The 17,500-nt window shown below is 42.4% G+C and overlaps 1 protein-coding gene across 3 annotated transcripts in view; it reads left to right on the top strand.

Moving 5' to 3' along the window:
• Window positions 1-17,500, top strand: part of LOC147027093 (noelin-like) — a 236,346-nt gene that overhangs the window by 218,446 nt on the left and 400 nt on the right. For all 3 annotated transcript variants that reach the window (XM_085883261.1, XM_085883259.1, XM_085883258.1), the window contains one exon: window positions 14,767-17,500. This exon is cut by the window's right edge and continues 400 nt beyond it. In XM_085883261.1, the coding sequence (XP_085739387.1) occupies window positions 14,767-15,441 (675 nt within the window). In that variant the 3' untranslated portion in view covers window positions 15,442-17,500. The remainder of the gene's footprint in view (window positions 1-14,766) is intronic.

Genomic DNA, 17,500 nt, shown 5'->3' with positions numbered 1-17,500 from the left:
TTGTGAGGAAAGCACCAAATTTGGCAAACTAGTAACCTATCATATTATGAACAGATTTGGATATTGGGCCATCTCAAATTTTTTGATAGCAGTGGAAAATGGCTGCCACAGCTATCAGCGGCTGAATTTGAGATGGCCCAATATCGAAATCTGTTCATACTATGATAGGCTACTAGTGTGCCAAATTTGGTGCTTTCCTCATAAAATGCACAATTGTTATGCTATATTTAGCTAAGTTGCCACACTATACAGCCTGGTGAGGTGGACGGTTTTGCTCCATTGGGGTGATGGGTAATGTGACATGCTGGGTGGGAGTCAAAGCATCATGCTGGATGTGACCTAGACTTCTAAAAGGTTAGAATTCCTGAAAAGTGAGGTGGAAGTTTTGCTCACACCGGCATGTTGAACTCGGGACAGTTTTTGGGTTGACTAGACCACCCACCGCATGCAAAGTAGATGTGATACGAAACTTGTTTTTTTGTCGAAACTTTAACTGGAGTATTATGTTGATGCATTATTCATTGACTTCCAACTGTGATAAGAATGAAAATACAGAAGATAGTAAATATTTTCAAACTTTTTAAATCCTAACAATATTTTCAGTTAATGTTACTGCAAGGAGGCAAAGTTTCAGACTGACCTCAGAGAATAATGAGGGGGCTTCTGGAAATATTATCACCATGCTTTTTGTAAAAAATAAAAACGGGGGGGGGGGTATTATAATTGGCTCCGCATGTCTGTCTGTCTGTCTGTCCGTCCGTCTGTCCGTCCGTCCATCACGCCATTTCCTCCTAAACAGTTGTGCAGAAATTCACCAAACTTGGTCATTCTGATCACCATATGGCACGAAGGTGATCACCATATGGCATCAAAAATGTAATTATGGACACATTTTATAACATTTTATAATGAAACTGTATATGCAACCAATGTTGGGGGGTTACATGGAATGTGTTTACGAATTTTTGGATTTTACCCCTGGTACATGTCCCAAGGGGTGGGGACTTGAGGTCATAGGGGTCAATAGGAAAAAAATTAACTCAAAATTTGATCTTCAGTCATTCCTGGTGGAACCTTTTTACAATTTTCCAACTTTGCTTTAGGTGGGAAGTGTGGGGATTTGTGATTTGTGAAGCTCGAGTTTCCATTATGAAGTGGCGTTTCGTAATTCACCAGATGTAGGTGTTTTCCGTTTTGTGTACCGAATAAGTGCAGCCAAAATACTCCTGATTCGGTTTAAACTGCCGCGTCAGTTACGGTCTGAAAAGTTGTTCGTCGCATTATGCTTGAGACCAGAGAGCCGTTTTGATTTACTACGCATGATTCACTATTTATGCATGAAAATTCAAAGCTTTACAAGAATGCACCATAAAAGCAATTCAAGCATAACCGTGCTCATGATTGAGAAGTGATTTGCTTGCGCTTATTTTGGGACGTGATCATGTTTAATGGATTTTCGCTGAGACGCAAAGGTTTTTCTTTTTTATTGTATGCAGAGTCGAGGCTCATGGAAGAGCTGGACACGGAATCGACCAGGACATAACAGAAAAAGAACATGATGGAAAGGAGGGAAAACCACCAACAGCAGGGTAGAGGGACAGAATGGGCATGGGGAAGAATGAGATCAAGCGGTGGGGGTGAGGATGCAGGAGGTGTGAACAAGCTGGACACAAGTTTAACACAGTAAGGAGAGGAAGGAAAAACTTGGGATGAAACATACATGGAACAACAAACTGAAAGGGAGAGAGGGGAGGAAACAATAATCTGGAAAGGAAGAGAATAGATGGGCCTGTGTAGGGTTAATTATGGTAATGAAGGTTATGTGTATGAATGGGGGATGACCCAGGCTGGTGGTGATGAACAGCCATCTTGAAGCCATGGAAGGAAGAATGCGATTGAACAAACTGACGATTTTTAGATTTCGTAAGTATATTGATGACTTCCGTCCTCTGTTTGTGTGTTTGTGTGTTTGTTTGAAGGTACGATAACTCGAGAACGGAAGAAGCTACCAATGTCAAATTACACCACGTGATTCATGAGGGTGATGGCTAGCGCTGATTAGATTTTGGTCAAAATCGGTCAAAGGTCAAGGTCACAGTGAGGTCAAACATCAAAAAAAAATTATAACTCAAGAATGGAAGAAGCTACCAATGTCAAATTAGACCACGTGATTCAGGAGGGTGATGCCTATTGCTCCTTAGATTTTAGTCAAAATCGGTCAAAAGTCAAGGACACAGTGAGGCGAAACATCCAAAAAAATGTTATAACTCGAGAACGGAAGAAGCTACCAATGTCAAATTACACCACGTGATTCAGGAGGGTGATGGCTTGCGCTGATTAGATTTTGGTCAAAATCGGTCAAAGGTCAAGGTCACGGTGAGGTCAAATATTCGATTTTTGATGGTTTGGTACAGAATCATCGTAGAAACTTCTGGTTTGTGTCGCTACCTTCTCAAGAGAAAGCTTTTATTAGACAAGGTCAGAGGTCAAGTTGACGATTTCGTAAGTACCAGTCTATGACTGCTTGTTTTTTTTCTTGTGCACAGTTTACACTTCACCCTTGGAAAATCTACATCTGATATTTTGCTTGATTAAAAAAGCTACCATATTCTGTCAAGAACAGGTGCTTTGTCATTGGCAATGCAGCAGGTGAGCACTGGATCCTCGGACCAACTTGACATTTCCCTCCGAATGCCTCTCCGAAATGGTAATGGGGTTGTGAGAAAGGAAGTCGGTAGTAGTTTCACAGCTAAGTGTGCTGGCAGCTTGGCGAATACAACAAGCTGATATCATCTCGCCATTCCGCAGCGCTTTTCTTGCCAACTGGTAGAGCCTGTTCGTTGAGGCCTTTATTTTTGAGAATCGGAGACATTTTAAGTGGCTCGGTTTTTCAGTCTGTCCAATACGACATCAAATTGTTCTGTAATTACGTTTAAATTTTCCAAAATTCATTTCATGAATTCCTTGTTTCTGCTTCCTTATTTTCCTTTTTACAGCTTATTAGGTAAAGAGCAAAATTGTCTGCAGAAGCTTTAACATCTGAATTGCCTGAACGAAAAACACCGACTGTCCACCATCGACATGATAAACACAAAAGATGATTAACACAAAACAAATTCTCGATGATGACTGGATCTGACATGATCACGCCTCGCCATTCAGTCATGTTCTCGAAAAATAAAAGTTGCAGCCGACTTCATTCTGTATGCCGACACTGGACCCTCGGGCGCTGTCAGGCAGAATATGATGTAGCAATCACACGAAGCCACACTCGCAAAGCAGGAAACTCAATTTCCCTTTCATTTCGGCTGTGCATGTACGTTCATGCTACGGCGTACAAACAGGAAGCCAGGTATTCTGAAAGGACGTAATTAACACCACATCATCATGAAAATGCCACGTTTGGTGGCATCACCGACACGGCTTTTATTGTCCCATCCATTTTGTTCGGTGATTTTTTTTGGGGCTCTATCAAGTTAACAAAAAGACAATGCAACTATGTTTGAAATAATTTGTAATTAAAATCTCCGCTTGGCCTACTTCCCTTGTGCTTCATAAACTGGATTTAAAACTCACCATTCAGGCATTTTAGTTCATCGTTCTTGTGACATGTCTGATATTCTCATTGTTCAATCTGCAGGTGAGATACTCGCGCATCATGGTGCCCGTGTACGAGGATGGTTTCAAATTGGATTTACCACTCTGTTGATAAAAGGCACAGTAATGCCACATAGATTCATCATTTTTTGATGGAATTTGGCTTTATGGTGTTGGAAATGAGAGGCCATCATCACGTGCTTCCTGCTTTTAATACACAAGCTGAAAATCAGGATAATGACGGGTGAGATGAAAAAGAGGGCGCAACAACGAATTGTTATTAACTTTCTGGTCACCGTAAATAAACATCAAGCGTTTTTAAATTCACAGACAAAGAGCTTTTGCAGTATGGAGTGAGGCTCGTGTAAAGGTTTTTTGGTTGTTTTACAGGAGCGAGGCTCATGGAAGAGCAAGGTATAACTGACAGTTGGACAAACATTGATCGAGCACGGTAAGATTAAAGGGGGGGAGGAGGAAGCACTGAAACTAGAAAGTAAAATGGTTGCATTAGGAAAGGTTAATGGGGGTAATGAAGATCATGGGTCAGAATTGGGCACGACAAGAGATGGCGGTGCACTGCTTGCTTGAATTCCTGAAGGGAAGAGTTGGAAAGAATGCCCCTTGGAAGCCAGTTCCATAGATGTGAGAAGCAGGGAATAAAGGGTAATAGGTGTACAGACAGCCTGGATTGTGGGATTTTAACTAGGAAGGGGTTACTGGAAGAACGTGTCCATCTTATGAACGTGTGAACCTTGAAAAAAGGTTGCTGGGGAGGGTTAGGACAGAGTGCAGAGGGAGCAATTTTGGAAAATAAAAGGTAGAAAACACAGAGACCACTGACCTGCTTGCGATGTGAGAGGTCAATATGAACAATTGCCCAGGTCAATTTGAACCAGCCAATTATCATCAATAAAATCCTGGCTATACTTTTTTATGCAAAAGTGTAGGTTTATGGAAGATTAAATAACAGAGGGGGTAGCAGATCTACAAACTTAAAGAGGGATTCATGTTTATTAATCTTCTGGTCAACAAAGTGGAAATAAGCATATAAAATAAGTTCATGGACAAATCACAGAATGCAGTTGTGGCAAGAAAGGAAGGGAGAAAAAGGAGGGGGGATGGGGTCATTAGAGTAAAAGAAAGCAAGGGTGGGGTATGGAGGAAAGTATGATGGAGCAAAGAGCAGCACTCTTTAAAGATTGAAAGGAGCATCGGATGACAGACAAAGTACACAGTTGTTTACAAATGTCATTGTGGGTTGGCCTGTATAAGAGTTATCATCTGGACTGCAAGCTCATGCCAGGTGCAAATCCCATACACTACTAGAATGGCACTCAGTAGCATGCACATACCTCTGCCAGGCTGAACAGCTTACGATTTGTATCCCACTGATAGGCCGGATCTGCATCCGGACCTTAACCAAAATCGAATCGGATTGTTCTTGTCACCTACACAACTCATCCACCATGTTTTATAATAACCCATCCCCATTGTATTGAGATGTGCTATCCATCCTTTTTGGCTGCATCTCTCAATTGTAGAGAATTACTTGGAAAGTCCAGTATCTGGATCCGGATCCAGATCTTCACCAAAATCGAATCAATTCATCCTTGTCACACAACCAACCTGCCCACCAAATTTCGTCTGAATCCATCCTTAACTTTTTGAGATATCCTGCTTACAGACAAACAAACAGACAGACAAACAGGAGTGAAAACATAACCTCCATCCACATTCGGTGGCAGAGGTAAATATGTGTTTCCTTCCTTCCATTTTAGTGCTGCTTCATCAGGATGAATATTGCCACACTGCAGTTGTGCACAGGCATGAAACATCACCAATACAACCATTATGGCAGTATACTGGTACTCATTTCACCAACCTCAGGATGACAGGCTGAGTCAACCCCACCTGGTGTTAATTCATTGGAAAACAGGGCTCAAACTCAGGACCCTAAGATCCCAAGCCAGCCACCATAACCACAAAGCCAACACCAGGTTAGTGGTTAGCATGGCTGGTATTTGTCCATTAGTCTCATAATTCCCTTGTGATTCACATTAACGTACACTGATGTCTACTCGTGTCTTTGTCCTGCATCCAACTCGTGTGCAAGCTCCACCATAGTTGTTAGATCAATGTGTGAAATGAAAATCTAAATTACTGCTGTAGCTCAACGCTCGGAAGGCAATGGATAAATGGACCCAAGTGTATTCATTGGCCAAGAAAATAGTTCAGCAACTCATACATTCCCGGGAGAGGGAGAGGGAGAGGGAGAGGGAGAGGGAGAGGGAGAGGGAGAGGGAGAGGGAGAGAGAACGTATCACATTGGACGATTATAATAATGTATTGGGTGATTAGAGAAACATGAAGGATTATTATTAACCCCCCACCATTTATGAGATTTCTCTTTTAGTGTCAGTAACAATTTTTTCCAAGCATTGTTTGATTATAATGCCTGGCATAATAATAGATCATATAATAGATCAACAGACGAGAGAATATCGGGATTAAACAATGGAGGTGAGCATTCAGCTAACACTTGGGGATGGTAACCAAGTGTGTGTTTCTTATAGCATGCATGCATTGAAGAAAGAAGGGTGGGTAACCACCCAAGACAGGTTATGACAGGTGGTGAGGCCTATGAGCTCCAAGGATTACACCTTTCCCAAGGGTTGGCCAGAAAAAATAAACTGGGATGTTCAACAGCTTATCATTATGGAGGGAGAGGAACAGAGTGAGAATTCAGACTTTTGTTTTTTTCAATATTTAGAGCATGCATAGATTGTTGAGGTTGACGAAGCAACATGTCCGTCCATGGTATACTGTCGAATATCTGGGGAAGGAGTCAAACTGATTAAGCTATGAGAGGTGGAAAAGAGATGATGCCTGAGGTTTGCAGCAATGATACATTTCTTCACTATGCTCATGGTGGGAAGAGGAATGGACAGTCTGTAGTTGAGTAGATCAGACATGGAAGCGGTCTTTTTCAAAAAGGGGTGATATTGACATTCAAGATGAAGGTAAGCCACGATTTCAGAAAGACCTGGACCATCTGAAAGGAAAGAAGAGAGGATTGGGCCGGTGCAACCTTTCTGAGGATTACAGTGCTAATACCATCAGGCCTGGTTGGAGAAAAGGTGTCAATAATCCCTTTAATTTTCTCGTCCTTGGGGAGGAAGAGAAATCCATATGCTCTCGGCAGTAGTTTTGATTGGCAAAATGGGTACACAATGGAAGGATTATGGTCTTTGGCCTTTTTAAGAATGACAGTGTCAAGGTATTCAGCTTTTTCAAGAGCAATCTCCAATATGACTATCCTTTCAGAGTTAAGGTGCAAAAGAGACATGTGTACATCATGGCATCCTACTCATGAATTTAGATTCAGAGGTAGTGTACTGACCTTTGAGCTCTCTAACCTGGATCAGAAGCTCGGCCTGACTGTAAACTGCCGAATTGGTGACTCTCAGGTAGGGCGTTGCTTCGTCCATCAGATAGACATGAAGCTCGCGACCAGTCTGCTCGATGTGAATGATCTCACGGAGTCTTTTTAACGAAGAGTCGTATAACGTCACCACCAACACCCTGAACAAATTCCAAATTCCTGCCCCAACTTACAGCTCGGTATTACATCAGCTGCACCCTCAGGCTCTCTCTCTCTGTCTCTCTCTCTCTCTCTATCTCTCTCTCTCTCTCTCTCTCTCTCTCTCTCTCTCTCTCTCTCTCTCTCTCTCTCTCTCTCTCAAAGATGCAAACCCACAGCGACGTGCTGCGTACAAGAGAACAAGTGTGATTAGTCTTAACAAAAGAAAATGAAGCAGACTGGATTTTTTTTTTTGTTCTTTCAACCTTTGAAAGGTGAAAGAACAAAGATTGCCGAAGATTCTTTCAGCCATGAGATTTCAGCCATGAGATTTCAGCCATGAGATTGCCGAAGATTCATTCAGCCATGAGATTTCAGCCATGAGATTTTCAGCCATGAGATTGCCATGAGATTCTTTCAGCCGAACCAGACAGCCTATCACTTTCTTCATTGCTGGTTTCTGGCCAGTGTCTGAAAAATAATGTGTATTATTCTGAACCTTGAAAAAAAGGTAATCTTTTGCGCTCATTCTTTTTCCTTTGCAGACTAGTACTTCGAGGGAAGGAAAACTGATTTAAAAAAAAAAATTATTAATGAGAATTACCCGATTTGATAATTCTTGATCTTTCAGTTTACGTGCTTTTATGAAAAGGAAAATGTACCGTCAGAATAATAAATTTGCCATCAATTTCCGTAGAAGCAGCCATGCTTTCCATTTGCTGGTCCTTGATTGATTGTGAAACCAATTTGACATAAATATTCGTTTTAAAGCCAACGGGGGACCGACAAAGCCAAGGTTCAGCTGCTTCCACAGAAATAACCAAGAAGTTCACCGCTCGATGGTGCACCTTCTACATATTACCATTAAAAGTGAAAATCTCGACAATAAATCTGACAATTCTCAGTTGATAAAGTTTGACTGAAATAATTTTCATGCATTTTTCTTTATTATCCTGTGATTTTGACAATCGTAGCATTATAACGCGAAAGGTAATAGTGCCGAAGCCGGTTCGGTTTCTTAAGCTTCGTGTTGGAGTGGAGATGAAAAATGCAGGACTAAGTTTTTCTTCAATACAATAGAGATCCCTTTCTATTTCGTGCTTTGAGAAGGGCTTGTGTGCATAATGACATCAAAACAAATTGGTATATGTGCCTGTGGCACAGGAATTCATCAGAGCTGTCAGAGCAGCGACACTACAGACAAATAACCGCATGGTACACTGCACCAAACACTTAATGAAGCACATGATTAGGGAAAGACTCAGATTGGTCGTAACTTTGTAAGAAGGGAAAACGTGACGTTCAAAAACACTGGGCACAGCAATATTTCATTAGTCCGTTCACCCACGCAGCGGGAGGGCGGGAGATGGGGTTTTGCAACTGTGAGTGTGTGTGTGTGGTGTGTTTTCCAGGACATAACTTTTTTATCATTTGAGGATTTGTCATCAAGTTTTCAAGAAACCGTTATTATGAGAATCTGGAAACACGAATGAATAAATTTTACATTTTTTTGTCATCTCCGCCAATGAAGGTGAAGGAGGTTATGTTTTCACCCCGTTTGTCTGTCTGTTTGTTTGTCTGTGCGCAGGATATCTCAAAAAGATGTGGACGGATCCGGATGACATTTTATGGACAGCTTGGGCATGTAACCAGAAACAAATTGATTCGGTTTTGGTGAAGATCCAAATCCGAATCCGGATCTGAATACGAGAATTATTTAATATATTCAAGTGATTCTTCACCATTGAGAGATTGAGCCAAAAACGATATATCACATGATATTTCATTCGAAAATGTATTGGGCCGGATATATTCTTGTGGATCAGGAATTACGTGGCGGACGTATGCGCTCCGCTTGGTGCACTTCTAGTTTGTAGTTGTTTTCCGCAAGTATAGTTGCATTTTGGAATGTTTTCTAGTTATGTCGATAATGGCAGAGTGTATAAACTGGATTCGCTAAAATCATGCCATTTTATCTATTTTGAGTAGAAAAAACAGAACTGTATGCTGATCATTGCATTGCAATGCTGCATAGTGAATATAAATGACCGTGGCTTGCAAGCCGAGCGAGATTCTTCACTGTGAAAACAAAGATGAAGAATCTTCAGGCTGATCTGCAAAATAGCTGGTGCCAAGCATTCCTTTATCCACAAAATGTGCGAATTCTAAAATATTTTTAGTCCCAGTCAAGAGAAGATTACAAAGGTATGTATATTGAGAGAGGTGTTTGTGAATGGTCTAAAAGCAATTCTCATTTGCATGTATTGGGGTCATTGATATGTCTTACTATAAGTTAAAGGACATGGTACATAATGCAGGTTTTGGGAGTGGTTGTGGTGTGTATTGAGAAAGTCAAGAAAGGGAAAGTCGGGAGAACAGGAAAGGAATCGGAAGACATGGAGGGTAAATGCTTGAGCGTCTGCTCTCAGTCTGAGAGGTCGTGTTTTGAACCAGAACCCTGCTGAGTCATACCAAACACTGAAAAGATAGTACGTGCTGCTTCCTCTCTTGATAATCGTCATTTTATAAGAATAGCGCATGATCAAACCACCATTTGTCGGAAACCATTGTGCAGGCTCGATTGGCCTAATAGCCTCCTCCTGTGTTGAAGTTCCTTGCAAAGGAACTCATTTGTACTAATAAAAGGCTGTGTGTGTGTGTGTGCGTGTGTGTGTGTGTGTGTGTGTGTGTGTGTGTGTGTGTGTGTGTGTGTGTGTGTGTGTGTGTGTGTGTGTCAGTGTGTCAGTGTGTCAGTGTGTCTCCTCCATAACTCCAAAACTATAAAACCTATCAGCCTGAAACTTTGTATGCATACGGAGAACGCTCCAAGGGAGTGCAAGAGTGAAAATTGGGTGTTTGGGTTAATTGAAACACCCCTTTTGAAGATAATTTAGGGGGTGCTCATCACAAAAAAAAACCAAATTTCGCCTCACCAAGATGGCGTGCCGCCGTCTTGGTCAGCCCTCTGTGGTTGCTGGAGTCTTCAGCCGTCATTTCGTTCGGCCTTTCCAAGTATGTCTCGATTTGGAAACACAATCTACTGTCACGGACTAATTAAAGTATACAATCGAAATATTATGTCGGATTTGAGAATCGGACCGAGTGAACAAAATAAGTGTCAAAATCTGTAGTGAAATCCGAAAATTTTAACAAATTCGCGATTTTTACACTTTGGTGTATTTATTGACGCAAACATTAAACTTAACTTTTTCTACGGTTTGGACGAGTGTGTGTGTGTGTGTGTGTGTGTGTGTGTGTGTGTGTGTGTGTGTGTGTGTGTGTGTGTGTGTGTGTGTGTGTGTGTGTGTGTGTGTGTGTGTGTGTGTGTGTGTGTGTGTGTACTGTATACATACAGCATATATTTATCCAGACATATCGCTGAGTTTGGGTCTGTGTGTCATAAGCGCTGCCAATTCCACAAGCCACACCTTCCCGTCTCTCCCCCAGGTCACAAGCATCACCCATTAGCCAGGCCACACCTTAACTTTGAGCCACCCAGAAATCTCGGCCATATTTTTCACTCCGCATCACTCTGATTGTTCATAACTGCTTCTGATGTACATTGGAAGACTGAACAACGTGTCTTGTATTATTAAATAAAGATACCGTTTTGAGGAAACAAAGGTACATTTTGAGTACATCTCAAACAAGGTTATGCGTGTTTTCATTGCAGCAATCACAGCAGCGGTCTCATGTACACTGCCCAAAAAAGGTATGTTAATTCGTATAATGCAGAGGAAAGAAAATGTGCTCTTTCATTAAAAAAATAACTAGGACACTCTTCGACACCAGGTTTGCCTCCGCCCACATTATTCCATCATTATACATACTTGTACCAAGTTTTATTTAAATCCCTGAACTCAGATTCAAAATATTAAATAATTCTGGCGCCAGACCTTGCGTCTGATTCAATATTAAATAATTTGGCACTCGACCAGAAACGTGAAACCCAACACACCCCAGATCCATTGCATGGCGACGAGGATAAACATCAAAACCATCACTTCTTTCATCCGTATCGATGATTTCGTCCTTCATGGAGTAGATTTTGACACAACACGAGACAAGTTAAAGTCGACGAGGCAAGTTAGAGGTTCCTAAGTCATCGAAAGTAAGTTTTATTTTGGTAACTTATTTTTATCAAACGTGGTTAAAAACCATGTGAAAATTCCTTTGTGTGAGGAGGGAGGGGAAGGGGTGGGAGGAGTGACCCGGTATATGTATATATATATATATATATATATATATATATATATATATATATATATATATATATATATATATATATATATATATATACTTATGTATACATGTCGATATAGAGAAGTTCCATCTAAAAAGTAACAGGACTGACTTCACAGAAATTTTATTCCAAAAAATATATTGAATTCACAGCTTGTCCTCTTCAAAATAGTTTCCCTCCATTCTCACACACTTGTCCATCCTCTTCTTCCATGCTTCGATGCAACCCCGGAAGGCTTCTTCTGGAATCTTGCGTAGCTCCGTCATCACAGCCATTTTGATGGCCTCCACATCAGGAAATCGGGTCCCCTTGATCACCCCCTTGAGCTTGGGGAATTGAAAAAAATCATAAGGGGCCAAGTCTGGCGAATACAGGGGTTGCTCCAGAGTTGGCACGTTCCTCTCCGCCAGAAACTGTCGGATGCTCAGGGCACTGTGAGCAGGGACATTCTCATGGTGGAGCACCTAGGCGTTGTTCTCCCACAGATTCTTCCTCCTGTCCCAGAATGATCTCATGAGGAGCCGGAGGATCTCCTTGTACATGTATTGATTCACTGTTTGATGCTGTGGTAGAAATTCAAAGTGGACGATGCCCTTGATGTCAAAACACGCAATGAGCATCACGTTGACCTTCGAATTCGACATCCTTGCTTTCTTTGGTCTTGGTGGTGCCGGACTTTTCCACTGACGACTCTGCCGTTTGGTCTCGTGATCGTATTGGAATATCCACGATTCATCGCCAGTAATGACTCTCCCTAGCAGGTCTGGACCGTCCTCGAGGCACTCGATAATGTCTTGGCAAACAGTGACTCTGCTATTTCTGGTCCTCAGACAACAGCTTTGGGACCATCTTTGCGCAAAACTTGTGCATTTCAATATTTTCAGTGATGATGCTCCAGACAGTGTCCTTGTTGATGGAAAGTTCTTCAGAAATCATCCGCACCGTATATATGAGCATGTTGAGGTCGTGGAGAGATTCACTTACCTTGGCAGTGATATTCATGTCTCTGCTGGCTGCGAGTCAGAGGTCAATAGACGTCTGGGTCGGGCCTGGGGAGTCATGGATTCACTGGATAATAGGGTGTGGCGCTGCCAGTACCTTTGCGGGAGGACAAAAGTCCGAGTCTTCAGGTCCTTGGTGCTTCCAGTGTTGCTCTATGGATGCGAGACTTGGACTCTGACCAACGATCTGAGACGGAGACTTAATTCCTGTGGTAGCAGGTCTCTTGAGAGAAACCTTGGCTATCGCTGGTTGGACTTTGTGTCCAACGAGTGGTTGCTGAGAGACTCAAATGAGATTTGTTACCTGCATCGTCCGTGAGCGTCAGCTGCAGCTGTATGGACATGTGGCTCGTTTTCCTGATGCTGATCCTGCTCTCCGGATTCTCTCAGCGAGGGATTCTCCTGAGTGGAGGAGGCCAATGGGCCGACCATGTGCCTCGTGGTTGCAGCAGGTTGATCGGCATCTCAAGGAATTGGGGATGGGCCTGGCATCTGCCTGGGGAATACCAGACTGAGGCCCCTTGAGTACCGGCGGAAAGTGGATGCAGAGACGCGCTGCTCTGGTGCATGCTACCATACCTGACTTGACCTGACCTTTGAGGAGGATGAAGTCTCCTTGTGTCAATCAGGAGAGTAGCTATAGATCAGTCTTGATCCAGTTGTCTAACAATGACATTGGAGGACCTCAATAGTCAGGATGAACGTGTGGCGCTCACGTCATGCACTGTAATCCAGTTCTTGCCAACATGGACCCAGTGTACGAAGCCAATGTTATCGTGAAACATCCCTTCATTTTGGATACATGAAAGCATAAAGCCGAACTGCCATGATCCCGAGAGCCTGCCGTGATGTAATTCAGCCTGCACGGCAAAGATATGTCGAACCCACAGTGGATGATCATTTGTCTAATCATTATTTTATCCCCAGTGGGATATTGCAATGTAGAAGGGTTTTGGTGAAGTTTTGATTGTACTTGTGCCCTTCAATTCGTTTGAAAAACTGTTAAATGAGATTTGTCGAACCATGGCTATGTTGCTCCATTAGTCTGTACACAACACCACTTTCATTGATCCTTTTGGTTCCCATCCAAAATTAAAGATTTGTAAACGAATACTCCACTACCAAATCTGCTATCCAATTCTCACGAAATTGTCTTTTTGGTTATGTTGTGATCCTTTGCATTGCTGAACTTCTATGTGTGATTTGCATGATTCAACATGATGCATATAATATTGATGAGCTGTTGTATCCATGCTTGACTTTTTCTCAGTCCTTCCCCCTTCTCCTCCTCCTCCCCCCTTCCCCCCTCCCTCCTCCCCAGTTCCCCCAATCCAGGTATTCTATCCTGGTATTCTGCCTGCAGGCAGGTTCCATACTCCTTAAGCATTTCATTGACAAGGGTGATGTTAGTTGCTTTGCCATTGCCTTCCCAGCAGTAGTTAGGGCAGAAATATGTAATTTGTTCAGGATGTCGGCAATAACTCGCTTACTCTTCATGAACGACACCATATTTGACGTCTACCAACCAATCCTGGCAGATGGGACGCCCAGTTTAACATCCATTTGAGGGATGGCACACACACACACACTGATGAATCACTATGCCTGTAAAATGTCGGGATAACAGTTGGTAGCTGTGTCGGAATTCAAACCCATGCTTGGTGGCTTAGAGGCGAGTGTGCGAACATCTCGGCCATCCTGTGTCAGCCTCCAATCCACGTAGATCCGAGACATCATCTTCATGCACACATTCTCGAGTTTATCATCATCCTGAAGGAGGAGCCAAGCTCTTTCAGGGTTTGCTCTCGTGAATCTGCTCATAATGCTTTGATGCCAATCACCGTTGCAATCCCTCATCCATATGCTTATCTAGTGAACCAGAACAACTTATGACTTCCTCATTTTTTTTTCCTCTCTGCCCTTTATAAGGAGTGAGGCCAGATGGTACCAACCTTCTACCCTGCTTTGAACACTATACTTCTTCATTTTCCCCTGTCCTCAGCCAACTCTCTCCACTCCAACCTTATCTACATACCTCCTCACACAATCTTCCTATTTCAACCATTGTCGACTTCTTTTCCCACAACCTCGCTCCCTCAACATATCAAATTTATTTGCCATTCTCTCTTCTTTAAGCAAGCACTAAGTTTCCACCCTTCATAATTTGCAAAATCCTTGATTAATTATGGGTAGTACCTGAACATCAAATGCTAACAGTAAGAATTACAAAAGGAGTTATTTTTCAATTATACAGGGATGGAGAACATAACTTTAACTTTCTGACCTCATATCTTCAGCCATCCCCCCTGTCTCATCACCATGGTCTTTATGTATCTTCCCAACAGGTTTGGTACATGGACGGCTTTCTAAACTCACGTACCGTGCGTGAGTACCGTTCCATGGCTGCCTTCATCAAGGGAGTCGACTTTGTGTTGCTTCGACTTCCACACCCTTGGGCCGGCACTGGCCAGGTGGTCTACAATGATTCACTCTACTTCAACAAGTTCCAGAGTAACATTGTGGTTCGTTACGGCCTGCGGACACGCACCATCCTCGTTCAAAATGCACTCGATGATGCCGGAAGCAATAACATGTTTCCGTACCTATGGGGTGGCTACAGTGATATTGACCTCATGGTAGATGAGAACGGCTTGTGGGCAGCCTATTCCACCATTGGTAAGGGTGGGAACATCGTTCTGGCTAAACTGAACCCAAAGACGCTACAAATTATCAGTACGTGGGACACAGAGTTCTCTAAGCGCAGCGCCGGAGAAGCGTTCATGATCTGTGGGCGTCTCTATGTGACCAACTCACACCTGACAGGCAGCAAGGTGTACTTCACATATGACACAAACACTTCAAGCTATGAATATATCGACATCCCCTTTCACATCCAATACTCGCACATCTCTATGTTGGATTACAACCCACGTGACCGTGTACTCTATGCCTGGAATAATGGTCACCAAGTACTCTATAACGTGACACTCTCACACCTTGTGACAAGCAACAATGTCTAGAACTGCAGACGTGTCCTGAAAAAGAGGTGCAGGTTATGATTGATTTGTTTTAACCAATTGTTTCTGGACCTTTAATGGATTGCCTTTGAGTGGAAGGAAATGACAATGGGAAGAGGAGTTTCTATGGTCGGCCGTGCAACAAGCATGGACGTGTGGGGTTTACAGTGCACAGCTGAGGATTAAGATATTAGGATGGTAATGAAACAATAGTAGGTTGGACTGAACAAACATCCTTTTATGACATCAGCTGAATCTAACAATGCAGAATTGGAAGCATATTGTGTCGGTTAATACACCGACACTCAATGGTTCAACATGTCCTGGGTGTTTGCGGCAGGGATGTGTCGACATTTTGTCTCAGCAAGTATTGACTACATTTGTAAGCCACCACCAGGACATCGACCAAGTGTGGAAAGTGGCAAACAATAAACAGCCAATTTAAATATACTGCCCAACTGATGCAACTGTCATCGTTAACCCCACAGCAGTCAATCCTCAGCAGTCAAACCCTTAAAGGACCTCCAATCAGCATTGGTTTGCTGAGTGTTGGAGATGGAGGCGGATACAACCTAGGGAAAAGCCAGCCTGCCTGTTGGTGGCATACCCTTCAGCAGAGTCCTCCATCCCTCAGGACCCCAACAAAATCAGATGATGCCTGGGCAATACACAGCAACAAGCACAGGGTTCTTCAAGGTTCTTTGGAGAGATCCTTTCAAACTGCCAGCAGCAGCCTTCAGTGCAGGTTTTTCAACATTTTGCCATCACTTTCTTGAATTTTATTTTGTGACTACATATCATCACACTTCGGCTTTGGCCAAACGACTTGCTGATGTGATAAAGATAATATATGGATACGCCAAAAGTGTTGTAATCCCTGTATACAAGTTGTGGAACAAAAAAAAAAGCATAAAAATTCAAAAAAAAAAAGCACGGCAATAAACATGGACAACATGGAAAAACAAAAACAAAACCTTTTGTTGCCTTTGTGCTGCTGAGATCCTGCTGATTGCAGCGAAGACATGATTGCCGAGAGCTCAGAATGCCTCTCACAAAGGTGCTGACAGTCAAAACGTTTTTGAGACTGTTTAACTGAACTCCTCATCCACATCCCTTCTTGTCTCTCATCAATTACAGAGAGCCGAGCAACTGTTCAGAAGAGCTGTGAATTTGAAATGACTTTTCCTAGAATTTATTTATTTATTTATTTTTTGTCCACTAAGGCCCTCCACCCAGCCCACTTCTACTGCAACACTGCCTGACAAAAGGGATCGTATGGTTGATCACAGGGCTCTGTGGATAAATGAAAATCTCGAAAAGCTTGGTGAACATTACAGTTCAATTCTTCTTGCAGTCAATCTTATACCGTGACAATAGTGTATTGTATCTTGTCTCAGGTTGCTTTGCAAGCTAGGACAAGGTGTAAGTGTATAGGATTGTTAATAATAGCAGCGATGTGATGGGCCACCTCTGCTGTCTTCCAGCAATATGCCTGTCATGCCCTGTCTCCTTGTCCTTTCCTGCTTCATCCATTGCCAACAAAGGGGGAAGAGAAGTGGGGATACCTATGGAAATGGGGATACTTGTGAAAATAGGGATGCTTCTCAAGCAACTTCAATGCAGTGAATCACGGGTCTGCATCAGCACCCAAATTACGCAATAATTTTCAGCCGTCTTGCCCTGTCCTCTTTTTTTTATTATTGTTAATATTATTATTATTATTATTATTATTATTACACCCTCTGCGGGTGTTTGCATGCACGCTTTGTACTGCAAATTAATTTCTGGAAAAAAATCTTGCATTCATTCTATTTATTTATTTATTTATTACAATACAAGGGGCGGCTGCACAATTTGCTAGGGTATGAAACAATATCGTAATCCATTGTTTTCTTTTGTTTATTTATTATATATATTTTTGTTTGTTTTTAATACCAACAGATATCGTGGAATAAATAAAAGAGTAAACAAATCGGTTTATTTTTGAACCTTCCTGAGAACAGGACGGTTTCACCAAGCCGTGAATAGAACCAAAGGCCTATTCCATTTGAACCAAAGGCCT

This window comes from Eptatretus burgeri, chromosome 5, assembly GCF_056783735.1.
Source record: "Eptatretus burgeri isolate ZD-2024b chromosome 5, Ebu_testis_v1, whole genome shotgun sequence".
Lineage (NCBI taxonomy): Eukaryota > Metazoa > Chordata > Myxini > Myxiniformes > Myxinidae > Eptatretus > Eptatretus burgeri.
The sequence above is the reverse complement of the archived record's forward strand: the minus strand, read 5'-3'. Positions and strand labels throughout refer to the sequence as shown.